At 36.2% G+C, this 21160-nt stretch overlaps 1 protein-coding gene across 19 annotated transcripts in view; it reads right to left on the bottom strand.

Moving 5' to 3' along the window:
* Positions 1-21160, bottom strand: part of LOC5572771 (calcitonin gene-related peptide type 1 receptor) — a 265555-nt gene that overhangs the window by 46320 nt on the left and 198075 nt on the right. For 18 of the 19 annotated variants that reach the window (XM_021847425.1, XM_021847413.1, XM_021847409.1 and 15 more), the window contains 4 exons: positions 14612-15134; positions 6518-6628; positions 6342-6448; positions 6146-6237 (listed from right to left, as the gene is read on the bottom strand). In XM_021847425.1, coding sequence (XP_021703117.1) covers positions 6146-6237; positions 6342-6448; positions 6518-6628; positions 14612-14720 — 419 coding nt within the window. In that variant the 5' untranslated portion in view covers positions 14721-15134. The remainder of the gene's footprint in view (positions 1-6145; positions 6238-6341; positions 6449-6517; positions 6629-14611; positions 15135-21160) is intronic. The other variant, XM_021847426.1, reaches the window with a different exon arrangement.

Here is a 21160-nt window from a genome sequence, read left to right as displayed (position 1 = left end):
AGACAAAAAAGGGGCTACTTTGGACACATTTAAAAATTAATACGTTTTGATATTAAAATGATTTTTCACCATAAATTTTAAATTTATTCTATTGATTATCGTCCAATGTGATGTGTTGGAATGTTTTGCATTGATGAACATAATTTAGAAAATTGTAAAGCTCGTAAAACACATACCTATACAGCACTTTTCGAAAAAAAATCTTCCTATTTATAATTTTTAATTCGCATGATGATATTTCAACTTTACTTCCTTCTAAATGTCAGGTAATAATGCTTGATTATGCAAGTTACCAAGTACTACCAAGTACTGCGATAAATAAATAGCTTTGTATAGAAACATTCGTTCTTATTCTTAATTTTATATGAAGGATATGTAGAAGAATCTGATTAACTCGTGTAACGAAAAGTAATTTTTATTCAAAGTGCAATTCATGAAGTTTAAGAATAATGATTCGCAAGATCATAGACAATCAAAACATTGCTTTCAGATAAAATTTGACCGAAAAATATTTTTTAAGGATTATGTTGTGAGTTTACTGTTTATATGAATTGAATTATATACGTTTCATAACTATTCACTTTCCTTGATCCTTTGTTTATTTTTTATTGTGTTGTAAAATATAGAAACCAACACTGAATAATAAAATAAGAGTCGTAAAATTAAGTCATTTGATCACTTATTTTTATAAAACAACAACTTTCAACAAAAAACTATCACAAATTTCTTTGAAACATAACGATTCGATAGTTTTGTGATGTCCCCAACAACTTTCCACGGTACGTGGAAAATTCAAACAATGTTTACATAGAAAATGTTTTGTAGCTTGTGAATATTTGTTTGGACTTTTTTGATATATTTTCTTGTTTATCCTGTTACTTGTTGATGTTATTCCAAAAAATATGCATGCCTGATTATAGAGCATATATTGGTTAATAAGAGTGCTGAAGACACAAAAAGGCTCAGTATTATATTTATGCTGGAAATAAATCCAAAACGTGAGTGTCCAAAGTAGCCCCTAGAATCAAAATTAGTCCTGTCTGACGGTATATCAAAAAATTAACCTCTGAAGTTATACCAAAGACAAATTATACGTAAAAGCATCCCTATAAAACCCTGATATCCGATGGATCCTGAAATAATATCTTAACAAGTTTATTGTGGTATCCCTAAAGCAATTTCTTAAAGCAACTCTAGAGTAATTCCTAGAAAAATCAAGGTTAGGATTGCCTGAAAAAAAAATCCTTGAGCAACTCTGAAAGAGTCCCTGGAGCAACTCCGGAGGAATTTCCTGCAGGAATTCCTTGAGAAACCCATGGAGGTCCCCAGAGCAATCCTATTACTACAGGGATCCTCTAAAAAATCCTCAGTAAGAATTTCAGTATGAACATTTCGGCATTTTTTTTTTTGGGTCTGTAGCCTTGAGGTTGCGCTTTCGCTTCATAAGCGGAAGGTCATGGGTTCGATTCCCAGCCCCTCCACAAAAAACCCGTCCAGCCACCAGAAGACGCCTCACGGAGGACCGTGCTTTGGGGAGCACATCCATCCTCCGTCAGTATCAGATGGTGACTGAGACAAACTGACCCTCTTCGCAGGCAGCTAGCCTCACTAACAGCAGAGCTCTCTCCTGCCTGCTCGGTGTGAGAGTAAAAAGAGTAGGAAAGAGTGTAGATGTAAATATAGATAAGTTAAAAATAGATCTGTATCGGTTAAGAAGCTACATATCAACTGATTCCGGCACGGTAGTGGCCACAAGCACAGAGTGCCTTACGAAAAAAAAAAAAATTCCGGCATTTCTGCAAGGATGAAAGAACAGAATCGCTTCTTAGTTTTAGATATTCTGTAGGAATGCCTTCTGCAAATTATAACTGGAATGCATGATCTTATAACAATCCTTATTGCACTTGAAATTCAAAAATTATGGTTGGCCATAATTTTTATAAAAGTCTGAATCAGAAATTTCCTCCACGGCCACAAATACAAAGAAAGTTATAATCACGTATCGATTGGACATTGGGCGGTATGAATAAAATATAGTAAAGTTGAGTTTACTACATTCTCGGTAGTAAACGCAACATGTGGAACACGAGTGGAACATCTTTGTGTAATTTCCGTTTTCGAACAAAACGCGTTGCTATGAATAATGGTTGCATTTACTACAAAGCTACTGGTAGTTAGCTTCAGAGGTTGCTACACATGCTTTGAGATTGCGGAATTGAAGGGAATAATTTACTTTTGAGTAAAAATCATGGTTACGATAACATTCGCCCCGCCATTTTTGAGATTCTGGTAAGATTACCAGCCGTAGCAATTTGTAATATCTGTGTGAATTCTGGCATTACGATAATTGTGTTGTTATTTTTAGAAATTTTGGGATGTCGGTGGGAATTCAGATATTTATAAATATGTGGTTCCTAGTTTAATAACTGTAATCTCAAGATCGCTTCATAGATTATATGCTAACATTCAAAAATTCATCAAACTCTGGCGTTGGCGAATACAGAAAACCACCCAGAAACTTCTTTGATGGACCATCATCATAAAATCATACACATAAAGAGAACACGAATACTAATCGCAAAATTACACTACAAATCTCGTCAAACTATAGCACCTTCATGAATTTGTGCAAATTGTCGCGTAATCGATTAGATTCCATGCATTTCCTTCATATGAATGATTGTATTAATGTTAAGCGTCACTCTGAATGGATTTTTCTTTACATGCAGCATCAGTACTGCATGTTCGAAAGGCTTTTTATTCACACCAAAAGTGTAGTAAACTCTGTGGATTTCGGTTTTGAGTAGATGCTACATGAAGTTCAACGCTTTCTATTCATACCACCCATTTTCTCGTAGATGGGCTACATCTCGTGTGCATCAACATGATCAAGTGCCAGATAATTGTGGATTTTTTTTACCATGACATATTTTGAAAGGAAGCGAGCACTGTCCTGTACAACTCTTCCGAAGACAGTACCCATCTAAATGGTCGAATCCGTCCCCAATAATAATAACTAACTTACACGGAACTAGCGGGAGATGGGCAAATTTTGTGGACGGTTCTCAGCCATGATTGCATACAATTACAATCGGTCTTCTCAAAACACTTATCAACTAAGATATCGTAATGGATAGTTTACCGTTTACATCGTGTTTGACCCTATCGATAGTGAACATGTAAATGGCACCTCACTTCTCTATAATTATCCACGCACAATGCGTGGATGCTTCCAAGATGTTGATAATTCCAACCAGTGGTTCGAATGATTTTCCGCTACTTTACCCGCATTAATATCATGTTCATTTGTCCTGATTGGGACCGATCAACATCGCTGAACACGTGGATGTGCCCGCGCGCTTGAAAATCTCATCTCAGGAAGCGTTGCATAGGGTAAGCGTTCCCTTAGTTGTGGGTGTTTCTTTAGTTGCGGTAGTGCCGTTTCCACTGATTTTATTACATTAGCCACAGAACCGACACTGCCAATCGACGTCTTGGCTTGTTGATACACGGAATAGTTGAAAAGTTATTTTTCACTGACATGCCGTGAATTACTGCGATGAAATCATTTTTCTCATTTAGTCAAAGGTCGTCACTTTCCGTTACAACATTAACATGTGCATTAATTGCGCTTCTTGAATTTAGGCTGTTAAATGAAGTTCAATCGTGCTGAGTGCCTCCACTATTGGTACATCTACCCTAGCTAAGTTGCTTCGCCAACGCGGACAGAAATTTATCAAGTCCAAACCGTAAACAACAAGGCCACGAAACGTCAAACACTTAGAAATTTTTACCTTAGCAACCGCGGCGTGCAGTCCCCCGCGGCAGTGTTTGTATGTCACGAAATGGCTCACGAACGGGGCTACGGATTTGGATAATTCTTTCTCCATTTTGTTCGTCAAGGGTTCCGACGTGTTTTTGTGTATATAAATTCCAGGATGCTAACCGGGAAAGTAGGAAAAACGAGAATGAACGGAACTGTCATTTTGTATGGGACGATTCATATCGGTTTTCAACAGCCTACTTGATGACAAGACGAAGTTTGCCGGGACCAGTGTCTTCATTATTTTTATTTTATATCTTTAATCCGTATAGGCCTGAGTGAAAGGAAAATAAACCTCAAACTCTCACTTCTCAGCGAATACTTTAATACGGATTTCAATCATGTTTCGACAGTATACTCGTACACATATCTAGTTGCTAGTGGCCAAAAGTTCTCGGGAGTGTTCCTGTGCCCGGAGTTATTCCGGTTAAAATGCTGCATTTTTGTGCTCCTGGAGGTAAGAAAATTTCAAAACACAGATACCCGAAACTCATACCCCATTGGGTAATGACATTCGGTGACCTTTAGGTATTCGCTGAGCGGTTAGGGTTTAGCTAGAGGGTGCGAAGTGGATATCAACAAGCAGCCAGGCTGCTGTCAAGCTCAAATTTTCATCAAAATGATCCGAGTGTGCCTATGAATGTGCGGTCATTATTTCGTCACGCTAAAAATATTATACATTTTATGTGACACAGTTCAGCTTTGCTGGTTAAAACGAGTACTTGTATCGATTGCAGTGGAACAATTTTGAATGCTACATACCTATAACTTTTCATAAAATCGAAAGTCTAGTTAAAACAAACAAGACAAATACCATGATAAGACTATTAGTATTTGTATTAAATTGTACAGTCACCTCAAAACATATCGATTGGTTCTTATGTTTTGACATTGATTTCAACATAAATCAATCGTTTTTGGGATAATTGGGTTGTTTAGAAATTAAAAAATCACAGGTTTTCGTAGCTTGATCGAAAGAGCACATTTTTCTTAGTATGACACAATTTTATTGCTCTTCAATATCTTAAATTTGACATGTTATATTATAAATGAAGATTTCAATCTGCTGACTCGATGACATTTCATTTTACATAATGACAGCTCACCCTGTAGTAAAATTTGCAGAGGGGTGATTCAAACGTGATTTCCATACTAACTTCAAACGTGTTATAGAAATAGTTCCAGGGCACGGAAAGTCATAAAACTAAGTTCTGGCTCAATTTTTAACGTAGAATTTGAATATGTAATAAACTAGGTACCCCTTAACAACCAAATTTGTTTCAAATTATAAGTAATCAAATGAAATCGAAACAATCAAATAAAACAGAAAGAAAGGAATTTAGACTGAATTTAACTAGGCTATCAAATATAAGAGATGAAAGTCCCATTTATTCTTAATATTCGAATAGAAAGCCATGCATATTCAAGTAGCTGTCAGTTTTCGGTATATATCACCTTCTCAATATAGTACACCGTGCACATGAGTAAGCTGTGTGTGTCGCACTATCAAAGTAAATGAAAAGTTTCGCGGAAAGTGTTGCAAACACGGGTAGAAATCAGAATCCAAAAACAAGATTATGACTCATGATATCATGATTCCAGCGTGTTTTCGTCTTATGAAAATACACCATGATTTGGACTCATGATATCATGAGTCAGATTGCCGTAACGCAACACACGCGTTAGGTATTTGTAGCTGATTGCTCGGAATCATGGTTCAAATGCCAAAAATGCTGAGTCGTGCATCCGTTTTTGATCGACAAAATAAAAAAAAGTTTAAAATAGCATACATTGAGATTCGAGCCATGAACCTTCCGATTGTTAGCCACGTACTTTACCACTCAACCACTTCGACATCTTGAATTAAGAGTGATCGATACGAATGAGATGAAGCAAAGTGCGCCGCTTAGTGTTTTCATACTGAATGTTACGCTTATGAGGAATCATGATTATGACTCCAGGAACCATGATTTGTGATCCTGATATTATGACCTAACCAATTTATGAATTTCATGATTTGTAAATCATGGTGTGGGGATCAGATTTTTATCCGTGAAGGTTCAAATTTGCCGAAAAAGTGTCCCATCAATGGTGAATTTGCTTTTTTGCTATCTAATCTGTAGAACTGGGACTACTGGTTGGTGATTTTCTGGGGTTAAATGTTGATGGGTGTCATTGTGGGATGTTAAGTTATATGAAGAAGGTAGTTTTAATGGTGTTGCAATGAATCACGTTCGATGAGATGGAAGGATCCAAATTGGTTTCCGTAAATAGAACCGATTGCAGTCTACTTGATTCAACAGAAGGATTGTTTTAGCTTACCTAAAGTAACTTAAAATACCAAGCGATAAGATGAGGGCTATCAGCGAAATCGAGTATCCCGTTTCGTATATCGTTCTCACTTGTTCCATCCACTGGCATCCGCACAGACATGTAGGGAAAGTTTCAAATGGAAATAAACCAGAGTTGTACGCAAGAATGAATCCTATAAGCAGCTGCTACAAGCGGCATAACTCACCTCGAGCTTATCCAAATTAACGCAGGTTGTGTAATTGGACCAAGTTCTGTTGGTCAGTGGATGCCTAAACCATTCTCCGTCCTCATCGCAGTCTTTGTGTGCGAATCCTAATCCGACAGAATACAACACAAAGCCATAAGTATTACAAAACTGAATTATTACAAAAGTTATCTTACTTGTTGGATCGAATCCATCCATGAAATCTGGGCAGGGTAGCAGTGCAGATTCGCCAGCCGCAGTATCCGGCCAACAGAGCCAACCATCCCAGGTTCCCCTGCAGAAAGGTCCTAAAAAGGGAGAGGAAACGGAAAATTCGCAATGATGCAATTAGAGCAGTGAACAAGCTTTCTCTGATTCGACATGGGTGTAATATGCAATTAGTGAGTAGAAATTACTCGACAACTTTGGAGAACAATGCGTTGCCACCTTCATGTGGTGCATTCCGACAAAGGATTCCAAATAGGGGACGTAATTTAGTTAAAATGGACTTTGGAAATGCCACTCACGTTTCTTGGTTGTAATTTAACTTGCTCTTCCCTGGAGTCACAGTGCGTGAATGGTTCGAAAATTATGAAACGATAAAAATATGTTCTGTTTTCTTCCCGATGTTTTACATTTTTGTGTGGAGATCCTTAAATTTTTATATGAATTTTAATGCTGTGGCAGAGATTTACCTTATCTTGAAGTGTTTCGTAATCTGTGCATAATGTCTCACAACTAAATCTATGCATATACATTATAAAGTGAAATAAATTATGACACTGTTTCAATGGCACCGTTTGCACGACACAACCACTTATCGTAAACTTGAATTATGTGAGGTTATGATCAGGTTGAAGAGTTATTTCGAGACTAACTCATGTTGAATTTTAATTCCGAGAATCATTTTTAGTTACTTTAGGTCGGCCAATTTAGTGTCAGATTTTTTACGTGTTTGTGCGCAGTTTTATACGTAGATTTTTTATATACGCAATTTTCATTTAGAATGATTTTCAAGATAACAAGGTTTCCATTCCAAATGACGTAGCATTTATGGGGGCGAAGGGCTTCACGAGTTTGTGTCGAAGGGGAGAGAAGAGGTCTTAATTAATGAACGAAGCATTTTGAATCATAATGATAAAAATTTCTCTAAAGCAATTTTAAAGTTAGATCGAAGAAAAAATTTTAAACTTATCAAAGCCATATAAATTTATGACATTTTGCTTGAATGCCCTCAACATTATTTTTGAAAGTTGAATTTTTATCTAGCATGAGCTCTAGATACTTAAATTCATCTGACCGTTGTATTAGAACCCCTATAATCGTGACAACATGTCTACCAAAAGGTTTAAAATAAAGAGCTTTTGGTTTATGTGATAATATTAAAAGTTGAGTTTTGGAAGCAAAACCAAAAATCTTCCATTTTTGCAAGTATGAAGAAAAAATATTCAAACTTTTTTGCAGGCTTCGTCCTTTGGCGGAAAGGCTTGTGTCATCCGGAAACAAAGATTTTTGTCTTTCATTCTTGAAGTTCTGATAAATGACCTGAAGTGTACGATTGACAGATAACTCTAGATTATTCTAATAATTTATGTTGGAAAATTAAAGTTTTTTTATTTGACGATCAAGCCTTCATGCCAAACACTGTCAAATGCTTTTTCTATATTAATTAAAGTGAGACCAGTAGAATAGCCTTCAGATTTGTTGGATCGAATCAAATTTGTTACACTTAAAGTTGATGAGTGATCGAATGTCCATGTCAGAATCCGAACTGTTTATTGGCAGTTATATCTAGCATTGTTACCCTAAAGATGGTAGCACAATTCTTCAAACTCTGACTAACTGAAGCACACAAGAAACCTAATTTAAAACTTAAGATCGTTCAATGTACGCTTCAAGCAACATTCTCCGTCTAACTCTTATAGTAAAATTCAAAATTTTGCCATAGCTCTATCCAATATTGCACGCCCTTCTTTCGGACCAGCAAATACTCCGGACAAGTCCTTAAAACCCCATTTTTCCGTCTACTGACAACGACAGCGACAAAACTGCGAGCAAAGTTACTGATGAATTTTTAATTGAGTTTTCATGCACATTACTCGGTGGCCCTGTTTGGTATGCTGGTTCTTATTTGTCTTTCGTCTTCCGACTGCCACTTTCATCCAACTGACCCGAAGGAGAAAGTTGTAACATTGCGAGCAGTTTTTGCGTACTAAGGGTATGCGATATGCAAGTTTTTCATGTCGATACGGAATTCGTATCACTGGAAATGACGAAACGATACGAAATTTGAAAATGTTTCGTGAAGCTCGATACGAAATCCGTAATAGCACGGAATTTTACAGGATGAAATTGAACTCTGATTTTTGTAATTTTTTAAATTATTTATCTAGATTTCTTTTCACAATACGCTTCCAAAAATATTTCATGCATCATCTATTGTCATTTCATTTATTTAGTTAACATCTACATCCTTCGCCGCCATACTCCGTTTTCCTGCACACTTCCGAAGATCGTCCTAAGCACCCGACGTTCGAAGACTCCAAGTGCGATGTAGGTTGCATTCACTTTTACATTTCTCAAAAATTTGTGAACAGCAAGGCTAGTAGAAGTCGAAATTGTATACAAAAACAAATCAGTGCAGAGCACTTTAACTCATATACCCTCTAATCGCAGCTATCCCGTTTCATGCTTGAACTAAGTCCTCAAATCGTATAATTTTAATCATAATTTGCTTTACTAAAGTAGCTCCCCTTGACCAGTTTGCCATTTCGGGATCATAATTAAAGATATTAGGGAAATAATACAAAATATCATATTTAATTAACACTATTTAACGTGGTGAATCAATACACGGACGCTTGAGGAGAAGCAATTGTTTGGGCTCTATTTTAAACAAGTATTTTATGAATTAAATCAAAGTGTGACATTGACACATATTGTTGTACACTAGATCTTGGCATAAACGATGATTTTTATGTTAAACGTTATGGACAGCCCTGTCGTCGTAAAATTTGAGCTTCTTAGTCGTCCCTTTTTGTGGGGAGGGGGGGGGCGGGTGTTGCTTTAGCCCAGAGGGCGCTCCTATTCTTAGGCGCTTATGATGTCGTCTCACAAGAAATATCACAAATAATTTAATAAACAGGGATCAACTGTGATGGAGAATATGTTGCTATGAGTTTTCGACTTTCAGTATATATAGATCATAAACGGAAATCCGAAAACCCTTAGCAACATTTTAATGTATAAAAATAACAAATATCCCAAATACTTTAGTATACATTCCCAACGAACAAAAACTAATATACATTTAAACATTATTTAGTTGAAAAATTTGCTGATGTAAAAAGTGAGTATTATTTTGTCCTTGTATCAATTGAATCTACCTTAACAATGCCTACTGTATATGCTATGTGACTATTTCCTAGAGTCATACAACTAATAATATTTCGATGTGCCCTTTTGATAGTAATCTCAGTCTTGTAGAACCTATCACTCAGTGTAAAACGAATTATCTAGTGCCAATCTAAACACCACATAGAACTGTTTATTTGTAAACATTTTTGTGTCTCCCTCAAATTTCAAAATTTTTCGCATGTTCAGCATTTCGCTTTTAGGACAATATATTGTTATTGCATTTCGCTTTTTAAACAAAATTGTAAAAAATTTAAGCAAATCGATGTAACAGTTTTCGAGTAACGATAATTTATGTTTGTGGTACTATTCTGCCTGTATGAAGTTCTTCAAAAGTCAAAAGCATAATTTTGACAATACAACTGAATTGAATGATTTATGTTATTGCTTGATATTGCATTTCTGTTTGTTTGATAAATTGACTAAGAACAAAATGGCAGTGTAAAAAATATGATGTTAGCATTTAATAAGAAAATTGTTCATTCGGTAAATATTATTGTACAGTTTTTTCTATGCTCTTTTTTGCTGATCTAAGAATCAAAACGAAGCGCTAACGGTGAATCACGTTTTTCTGATAAAATGCAAAATGGTCGTCAAAATTACTTTAAATTAGACTACAATTTTCCTCCATGCGATGCCCCTAAGATTGCTTTGTGTTTCAGGGAATATATGAGAAGAAGATACGTGAAAAAATACATAGAATTTATCAAAAACTGTGCTTTTTTGCCAACTGTCAAGCTAGGGTAATATATGAAGCATACTTAGAGAAATATATGTTTTTTTTTTCTTTAAAAAAATAAACCAAATAATTAAGTTAACTAAGTTTTTTTGAGTTTTCTAAAAGCAGAACATCCAGAACGTTTGTACTATTTTTTTACATAAAGAAGAGGTGTTTGATTTTCAGCCAACTAAATGGCTTACATTACAAATAAAATATCGCTGTTGGGATGATAACAAAATGGAAAAAGTCATCAATTTCTCTGGATTTCAAAATATTTCGCTATAGTTTTATCTTTTCCAGTTTTACGTTAGATATATTAGTGAATCTTGGAATTGCCAAGTATCAATTACAGATGGTTTTCAAACTATTTTCATCAAAATTTAAAACACAAAAATGCTGCTATTGGTGCATACTTGATTATGAATTTTATCACTATCACATGAAAATCATTGGTCCAGAATAATCAAGGGTATGAACTGACAGTCTTAACAACATATGAGTTGAAGATTTTTTCAGCTTTAAACTATACCATATTTCATCAAACTTCGGGAGTGGTTTTGGGCTTCTCAATGCTCACATGCTTTTATCGAAGGATCTCTCGAGATTATTTAACCAACAATGTCTTTAACAATATGGAATATTAGGGATCAAGCGCATACAGCCCTGTAGGCCAATGACTTCATATAGTAATATCCATTTAATTAAGGGATTGTGCTACTTTGCCCTATATATTGATTGATCTCCCAAATGTCGTTTCCTCAAACGCCAGGCCCTTGAATATCTGTTCTTTGAACATCCCGTTTCACAGCTTCCCACATTTCCGGGTAGTGGGTCCGTTCACAGTCATCTGGTACGCACCCTGTCACTGAGAACTATTCTTGCACCTTCATGAACTGCATCACTTCTCGAAGAGACAAATCTTTCGAAAAAATGGCATTCGAGGAAAACAGTTTTTCGGGGAACTGTCATTCGCGGAAACGACATTCGAGGAAAAGTAGCACAATCGTTTGATAAATAGTATAGACAAACCATATGAGACAAAATACAGATAGTATAAACAACATATAAAACGGGAAGAACTCACCAATATAATAAATAAATTGCTCGGCATACAGAGCGTTGGGATGTACCTGATCTTCATAGGATAAGGTCAAATTACTCCAGAGCGTTGATATTGCTCAGAATGCATGTACATTTTAACATGCAATTGATGTTCTACAAAGCGTTAATGTGATCTACATGAAATAAGTTCAATTACTATGCAGCTTGACATTTTCGATTGATGTCACACAGGGCATTCAGATGCACCTGATTAATGTGGAATAAGGTCAAATTACTCCAGGGCATTGATACAGCTTGGAATTTTAGATTCATGCCCTACAGATTGTGCGGTTAGTGTCGTCAGGCATTCAATCGCATCGGTGTGGGTTCGATTCCCGCTTCAGCCATTGGAACTTTTCGTCACGAATGGTTATAGGTTGTGCCAATGGAGCATGCTTGTCCGTTGTCTAGTGTTAAGTAACAGTCTGTGCAGCTAAATGGCTGAAGACGGTATCCATGTCTTTTTTTACAGATCGTTAAGTTGCACCTGATCTACATAGAATAAGGTCAAATTACTCCAGGGTGGTAATACAGTTTGGAAGATTCAATTGATGTTCTAAAGGGCGTTAAGATGCACCTGATAAGCTTGAATGTAAAAGATAAGCTTGAAATATTCCAGGGCGTTGAAAAGGCTAGATTTTCCATTTGATGTCTTATAGAACCTGAGGATGTACCTAATATACGTGAGAAAGGAAAAAAAATATCCAGGGCATTGATATATCTTGACAATTCCGATGACATCCATCAGAGCGTTAAGATGCACCTGATCTTCATAGGATAAAGTCAAATTACTCCATGGCGTTGATACAGCTTGGAATTTTCAATGAATGGAAACAGAGCATTAAGTTGAACCTGATCTACGTAAGACAAAGTCATTGGACAAAGTCAAAAGACAAGGAAAATAGATATCGAACAGGGCGTTAATATAAAGTTGATTTACATGACACGCGTCCAAATTACTCCAGGACGTTTATACAGCATGGAATTTTCAATTGATGTCCTACAGGGCGTTAATATGCACCTGATCCAAGATCTACGTGAGACAAGGTCAAATTGGGCATCAATACAGATTGGAATTTCCAAACGATATATGGCTTTGAGATGCACCAGATTTACATAAGACAAGGTCAAATTAGTGGAGGGCGTTTATCAATGTTGACATTTGTCCCTTAGGGCGTTAACATGCATCTTATTTACATGGAACAAGGTCAAATCACTCCAGGGCGTTATTAAATCGTGGAATATTCGATTGATGTCCTACATGGTGTAAAGATGCACTTTGTCTACGTAAACTGAGGTCACAATACTCCAGGGCGCTGATAAAGTTTGAATTTTCAATTGATGTCCTACAGGGCCTTGAGATGTTTTTGAACGATTTGGGATTAGGTCAAATAATTCCAGGGCGTTGAAAGAGCTTGGAGTTTCTATTGATGTCATACAGGGCGTCAAGATGCACTTGATTTACATGGGATAAAGTGAAATTAATCCAGGGCGTTTATATAGCTTAATATTTTTAAATAATGTTCTACAGGGCGTTAATATGCAGCTGGTCTATAGGAGACAAGTTCAAATTACTCTAGGGCGCCGATACAGATTGGAGCTTTCAATCGATGCAGAGCATTGAGGTGCACCAGATCTACGTAAGACAAGGTCATATTAGTCAAGGGCATTTATTCATCTTGACATTTGTTCCTCAGGGCGTTAAGATGCAACTGATTTGCATGGCATTAGGCCAAATGACTCCAGGGCGTTGATAATGCTTGGAACATTCAAGTGATGTGGGGCGTAAAGATGCACTTGGTCTACATAAGGTGAGGTCAAGTTACTCCAAGGCGTGTATTAAGCTTGATTTTTTAATTGATGTCATACAGGGCGTTAGGATACTACGGATCTATATGAGACAAATTACTCCATGGCGTTGATACTGCATGGAGTTTTCGATTTTGATCTACGTGGAATAAGGTCAAATTACTCTAGGGCGTTGATAAAGCCTGGAATTGTCAATCGATGTTCTACAGGCCAATCGATATAGTGAAATTCTTCTAGGACGTTGATGCAGTTCATGAATTCAGATTGATTTTCTACAGGGCGGTAATATGCCCTTGTTATATATAAAATTCTATGCAAATAGGTTTAAATTACTCCAGAGCGTTGGTAGGTACAGGTTGGAAATTTCAATTAATATCTTATGAGGCGTTAGATCGTTGTTGATTTCGCACATAATTTTTTATAACTTCGGGTGAAAATTTCTAAAAAAAAATCTGAGAAAAGCTTCTTAGTCGTCGACTAAGCGCGACTAAGCAGGACGAAAGGGCTGGTTATGGAAATATCATGAAAAACATTCAAATAGTCAAGAATGTCTGGTCTTTAATTCCGGACAGCAGACCTATGCATGGTTTTAAATCCGGACACCCGTAATGTTATACAAATTATCGGAATAAAATCGACAAACGGCGTATTCAAATTGATTCTTCTGCCACAATTTGTATTATTTAATCAAAAATTTGATGAAGACGTTTGATCATCTAAGTACAAATTGTTAATTCACTGCTTTATCAAAACACTTCGAAGGGAATCAATTAAAGCATTTACTTGTGAACTAAACGATGTGGTGGGTTCGTAGACTTTTTCTAAAATTACCCACACCGCTAAAAAATCACGTCAAATTGGAGCAACATTTTTGTTTATATTTTTACTAATTATTAGGCAATGCTAACTAAATTACGAAAGAATCTAAAATGACCTAATTTATGTATAAAATAAACAGATGATAATTTAAGTTTAACATTTGATTAATGATAATTATCAAAGTGTCCTGATATTGGTACCGTCCGGGTTTTGATTCACCACGGTACATTCACAGAATAGTTCCACCCTACGGAAAGCTGCTTCAAAGAGACCGTTCCGAGATCTAATTCCATAAAAACATCCCAATGACATACTGCCAGAAACGCAATCCCACATTAACGCATACCCTTATTACCCACCCATAGGAGCCGGACGATTATGGTACCACCCACCCATCCACAAAATACAATACACGCTTCACACTCACCAGACCGGGTTGTGGTGAATTCGGTGGTTGCGTTGAGCATTTCCAAGCATTGAAGCTTCCTCTGGTCGAACTCCGAATCGGTTGCGTCCGTCGTTGTTGAGGATGTCATTTTTTTTTATTTTGGTTTGAGGACGTATCGTTCCTCCTACTACTACTGGTGGCTAAACTGGGTTTGTGTGTTTGGTTGATATCTGGCAAAGAATGATGCTTTTGGCTCTTCACTTTTTAATATTCTTGCGTTGAGTTTTGTACGACTATGTTCCACTTTGGAGCGCTTGCTTGTGATGGGTTCTGTCCGGCTTCTTTCCCTGTTTCGTTCCGTCAAGGTCGTGTTGTTCCCGGCTTTGTGTGTTTGTATGTACCTACTGAACTTCTCCGGCTATCTATTTGGTATATCTAGCTATGACCCAACGGGCGTCTAATTGAGCCAACGCTGGGTTGCTGTAATGACTGTTGTTGTTTGTTGTCTTACGTTGCTTTACTCTGCTGCCGGTGGCGACTCGGAAATTGTCCCGTCGAGCATCTGCAAAAGAATGGATAAGATAATGAGGTGAATGAATTAAGTGAAAGCTGCCGGCTGGATGTTTAGTCATTGTAAACAAGTGCACGAACAGTTACTTAGACGTTCGCTCAAGACTTTCAAGTGAATAGTTGATCATAAATTAGTGCATATTTACTACATAACATGTGTCCCTTTAACACAGTGACAGTATTTTCAAGAATGATTTAGCATTCAATGTGAGCTAAATTGAGCACATTTAGTAACTTGAAACAGATTGTCATGAAAAAGTTGGAGAAACATGTTGATAGGTGTTCTGGAAAATTCGTGTAAAAATCGAAACTTTTATTAATTTTCGAATGCAAATTCAACATATAAAACAAGACAAAACAATACTTAATAGAAATGCATTAAACATATTTTATGATCAACAAGATACTGAAAGAATTTAAATAGTTTTAGAATCCAATATCAAATGGGAGTCCGTTATCCGCTTCTAGCATTAAATAAAATGTATCCCGGCCAACCCAGAAAAGATCAGATTATGATATTGCGGTTGTAAACAACATTAATAAACCAAAGAACAATATGCACCGATCTTAGCCATTATTTATTATGTATGATACGTGCCTTGTAGAAAGAACACATTTTCATCATTAATGCTCCACGTCCAACATGTTTCGTAATGAGGTTCACGCCGGACGATTCTTACGAAGGCGTGTTGATCCACCCAACTACCCCACGTGCTAGTAAGGCATAGTGCATGAATAGGGAAATACTGCCAGGCGTGGTGTCAGAGTGCATCGTGGTTATGTACATTTCTGCGTTCACGTTTTTGCACGGAATGGAAAATTGCAACCTCCCACGGAGCCGTAGTGACCATTAAAAATACTAATTATCCTTATGATGAAATGTTGTCAGTATGGAATCTGTGAGACGCACCGCAGTTTAACATATATTGTGAAATCAGTTATCCATATTTTTACTGCTTAAAGGTTGTATAAATTCGAATTTTTCAGATATTCTAGATTCTAGAAAACAGAAAGAACCTCAGTTTCATCTGAACCCCATAGTCAGGAAAATATGCTAATTAAAAACATTTGTTAAATAGATCAACTAAGAATGATAAGCTACTTTCTGGAAAGTAGATGAAAAAACGAATTTAGTACTATACCATTTATTTCCACTAGAGTTTGTATCCTTTGACTGATACGCGTATTTCGACCTCAACTGTAAGGCCGTCTTCAGTGTCGTGTACTAGACTCGACTTATATACTGTCAAGCTACCATTTACCGTGCATTTAAAAAAAATTTGCACTTCAAAAAATTATACAACCTTTCCAATTAATTTGGAGCGTACTAGAATACCACTACGTAGCGTGCAATTATATAATAATTCAGGGAAAAATCAAAAACTAGTGATGCATAACAAAAAAATACTCAAAAATTATGTTTGAAAATCTCATGTTAAGGTCGCCTCGTACCGTTCTATGTCACCATTTACCGTGCACACTAGTGCACCATTCACCGTGCGTATAGTTTTCGTCATGATTTAATTTTGTATCTTGAAGAAACGTTGTTGATGGAGCAACTATGTTGCTAGTAGTGTGCGCACTCATTTTTAGGAGTATTCAACTCTTCATTTACAATTAAAACCAAAAAAAATTAAAAATTGGCTAAATAATTATTTTTTCATTAAAATCGTTATAGGAGGTTTGACTGTATTGTCCAAACCATTCCATATTCCCTCAAAAACTAAATATGAAGTAGTTTTATGACGACATAACAGAAAATCTAATATTACCGAGTAAATTCATGCTTTTTACACTAATGCGCGGTAATAGGAACCATATATATTGAAAAGGATCCATTCACCGTGCATTTTGGTTTCGACTGAAACACAATAAAAAAATCTAATTTGCATAAAATATCACTGCTCATACGATGAAATACATCTTACTAATAGTATCCACAGTGAAAACTTGTTGAAATTTTGAAAAATTTCATTCTCTATCGTTAAAATGAAAAATGTGAATTTTAGGCGTTTCTACTAAGAGTGTTGAAAAATCTCATTCTCAAACAGAATTCACATGATTCTGACGACATAAAAAAGGTTTTTCAAAATGCTTTGTGACAAAAACTACTTCGTTTCATCAGTTTTATTTTATTTTGCTGACAAAAAAATAATTTGTGCAAATTTTATGAATATTCTGTAGGAATTTGTATATGTGCACGGTGAATGGAGGCCGCACGGTGACTGGTGACTTAACGGTATATACTTTCATGAAGTTTCTTGATGAGGATGTAGAAAATTCCATTATCGCCAGGAGCTTTCAAAGTTTTGATTTTTTTAATAACAGTTCTCACTTCTTCCACATCAGCCTCCCAGGAATTTTCGAAAATGTTTACTTTATTGAGAATATTTTCGAAGTCCTGAGTAACTTGATTTTCAGTTGAACTAGTAAGTTCTTAATTGAAATTGTGCGCGCTTTCAAGCTGCATAGCAAGTATTTGAACTTTTTCGCAATTAGAATAACTTGATTTTCAATTGAACTGGTAAGTCCTAAATTAAAATTATGCGCGCTTTCAAGCTGCATTGCAGGTATTTGAACTTTTTCGCAATTAGTTAGTAATATTTTATTTTTCTCTTTCTTTTGTTTCGATATTGGCTTCTGAGGTTTTTTCAAAATTTTAGATAATTTCCTGGCTTAGAGCCAGGGTCGAATTGAGAAATTTCATTTTCAAAATTTTTGTTTATTAATTCTGAAAATCGTTTCTTGATTTCTTTCTGCAAAACCTGCCATATAATTTTCATAGCAGGATCGCGAATGCGTTGAAATTGCCTTTCCTAACGTTTTAAGACGGATCAAGAGTTTATCCCAATGTCCGTGAAGTAAATAAACTCACCGGATCTCGTGAAAATCTTACGTTGGCTGTTGAGGTGAAGATAAATCAAATCCAAACCATAAATTTACAAGAGCACAAATCTAGAGAACTAGATAGCGATTCAAGCTGAAAACTTGATCGATTGGTCGTTACCAGCGAGTGACCAAGCATTCGTGGGATGCGTTCAGCTTCTGGTAAAATTTCCGCGTTTCTTGATAACGATAAATATATACTCTATCTTCTTCCAGGCGGCAATCTTTCTCTTGTAATAGGCAGAAGGTTTATATCCTATATTTAAAGTTTGAATGGAATTTCATACAACTATTTAACCTATTACGAACTTATACCGAAAACATTCATCAAATTTTCAGATAAGTCACAATCACTCTCCAACTCCCAAACTCTCCACGCTGATGCTAATTGCTAAATAAATATCAACAATGCTCTTTCCGGCACCAACAGTTCTCGGCAAACCCTTTCCGGCGATACGCTCTTCGCTTGCTCAAACACTCACAGTCGAGAGCACACACTAGTTAGCATCGTAGGTACGCCGTTCGTCATTTTCCCCCCGGAGCCATTTCCAGATGTTCAGAGCTTCCGGGCCAGACCAAAACGTCGTCGTTGATGTCACCACTTCTCGTATTCTTCGTCTAGCACCGGCAAATACCTACTTCAAACCACCCAACAGCTAGCAGCCCACACACATGCATGATGCTCAGTTCAAATGTGCCGTGTCGTCGTTAGTTCTGTTGCTCCTTGCTTTACATAACCTACTTAATGGAGTGTTTTGTGCATCCATTTTCTTTCTTCTTTGTTACCAAGCCGTTGGTTCGGGGAAAATGGTCCAAAACAGTCTTTTGTTCCATTAGTTTGCTTGATTGGAAACAAACTCTAAAAATATGATTGTTTTCTCAAATTCGACGTACATTATTTCTCTCCAATCGACACCATAGTTGGAATTCCATTTAGTAAGAAACAGCTGTCGTAAGATGACGTTGTTAAAATTTCAATGTTCTACAAACTATTATTTTTGTGAAAGTATATCAGTCAACTCTCCCTTGCTCGAAATTCCGTATCTCGATATTGAGTTAGAGAACCATAGTACAAATTGGTTTTCATGGCTTACTCGATTAGTGTTAGTTAATTCTATACCTCCCGTACTAGTAGAAGCATTAACCTAAGAATGCTAATGACGCTACTGTTCGTGTGACCAACATCTAGTTTGCCACGCGCTGACAGCCTGAGTACCGGGCCTCAAAGTGTCAAATCAATTTTGAAAACAAAAACGGATAATCCTCTACAAAATGGCATTGAACAAACAGTGAAAAACCATAACTGAAGGTAATAATAATTTAAATCAGTTTCGTGGGAACAGCGCCACTAGCGTTCTACTACTAATATTTCTATTCCCGTACTCGATGGTCCTTTCAATATCGAGTTATGAAGAGTTAACTGTAAAGCTTTTTAATTCACTAAAACCACTAATGTCATCTGACACGAATGCCACGCTGGTGGTAAAGTGTCACAAATAAACTAATAAATAAATAAAACTAATGTCATCATAATTCAACCGTAACATTTAAAAATACTACATTCATATTTTTGCGAATCATTGTTCAAGTTTGGTGTTCCTAAGGGACCATCCATGACGTAGCTTTTTTATCACTAATTGTATACTCCCACCCCATCTTTCTTCGTAGAATTGTGATCACAAACTGTAATATTCCCGTAGCATAACAAAAATAGAACCAAATTTCTGTTTAAATACATTTTTTATGATTTGGCTTATTAAATACGTCGCATTAATTTATTTCAATTATTTTATCTACGTGAAACAAGCAAAGTAAACTTATTTTAAAATGAATTCAAAATATTTTATGAATTTATTGTGTTTTTACTGCCGTTTTCATGGGAAATTTGAAAAAGTTCACAGTTGAAAAATAAATTTGGTTGGGGTTTGGATTCATTCTGTACTTCTGGAGATTACTGAATTGGATTTTATTTTGCTTTAAGATTGTCTGTCCCCTCATTCTTATGCATGCATGTTATGAAGCTCAACATGAATTTGTCTGGTTTGAGAGGGTGCATTTTGAACCATTTTCTCCCCTGGAAGATCAAGTGAAAGTTAAAACACTTGTCATGGTATGGATGTTTCGTCCGGAATACACGATTCACACTAAAAAAGAATCGTTTTTCGATATGCAAAGAACTGTCTTTCTTTACTGTATGCACCGAAATGTAAGCATATAGAGCGATAATAAAAGCAACATCCACAGGTTTAAAGGAAAACTTAAATATTTCTGGCAGTTATGTTCTCATCGTCAGTTATGTTTCTATCGATCAAAACCCTGAAATTTGACTAACATGCTGAAAGTATTGAAGCAAATGTTGAGCCAAACAAGACGAAGAGAACAAAGCTGCTGAAAATAGAACAAATCAACCTGTATGAATAAATCGAGTTTAAGTTCGGTTCGAAATTGTATCTAGGGGAATTTAAGTATTCTCGGCAATCTAATCCAACAGCGCACTCCTCTTGTAAGTATCTCGAACATACCCAAGTACCGTAAAACGGGGTATCTTTGATAATGCGGGTAACTTTGATAGTGCGTTACCCACCACATACTAAACGAAATACCATAATTTCTGTTAATCAGTTAAGCAAAACGAATGTAAAACTAAAGAATATCAGTATGACACTTCATGTAAGAGCGGTTTTCACTTGAATCAAGAACATTTGACGCTTTTTAAACGAATATAAAAAATTGACACAATTTTAGCATTTTCGAAACGCTTACAAACAATCTGTTCTACGATCACTATTTGATGTAGTTTTGAATAGTTGGCCACTTATCTTTGACAGCCTAGTTATCATAGAACTTGAAAACGGTATCAAATCTCTTAGCGAAAATCATTTTCACAAACTGGGACCATTTTTGTAATCTAAGTCAGAAATTTCCATATAACGTTAAACGCCTAGAGGTATGCAATGCCCTACAAATGTTACGTAATTCATTCAATTTGGTTCGATTTATACTCCATTATCAAAGTTACCCCAAAACAGAAAGCCGACTTTCGATTGTATGATAAATTATATATCCGTTGAAAATAAATCTTCTGGAAATCTATCAACTGCAATCGATAGCTAGGATGCCAGTACTTGTTTT

The sequence above is a fragment of the Aedes aegypti genome, chromosome 2 (genome assembly GCF_002204515.2).
Source record: "Aedes aegypti strain LVP_AGWG chromosome 2, AaegL5.0 Primary Assembly, whole genome shotgun sequence".
Taxonomy (NCBI): domain Eukaryota; kingdom Metazoa; phylum Arthropoda; class Insecta; order Diptera; family Culicidae; genus Aedes; species Aedes aegypti.
The sequence above is the reverse complement of the archived record's forward strand: the minus strand, read 5'-3'. Positions and strand labels throughout refer to the sequence as shown.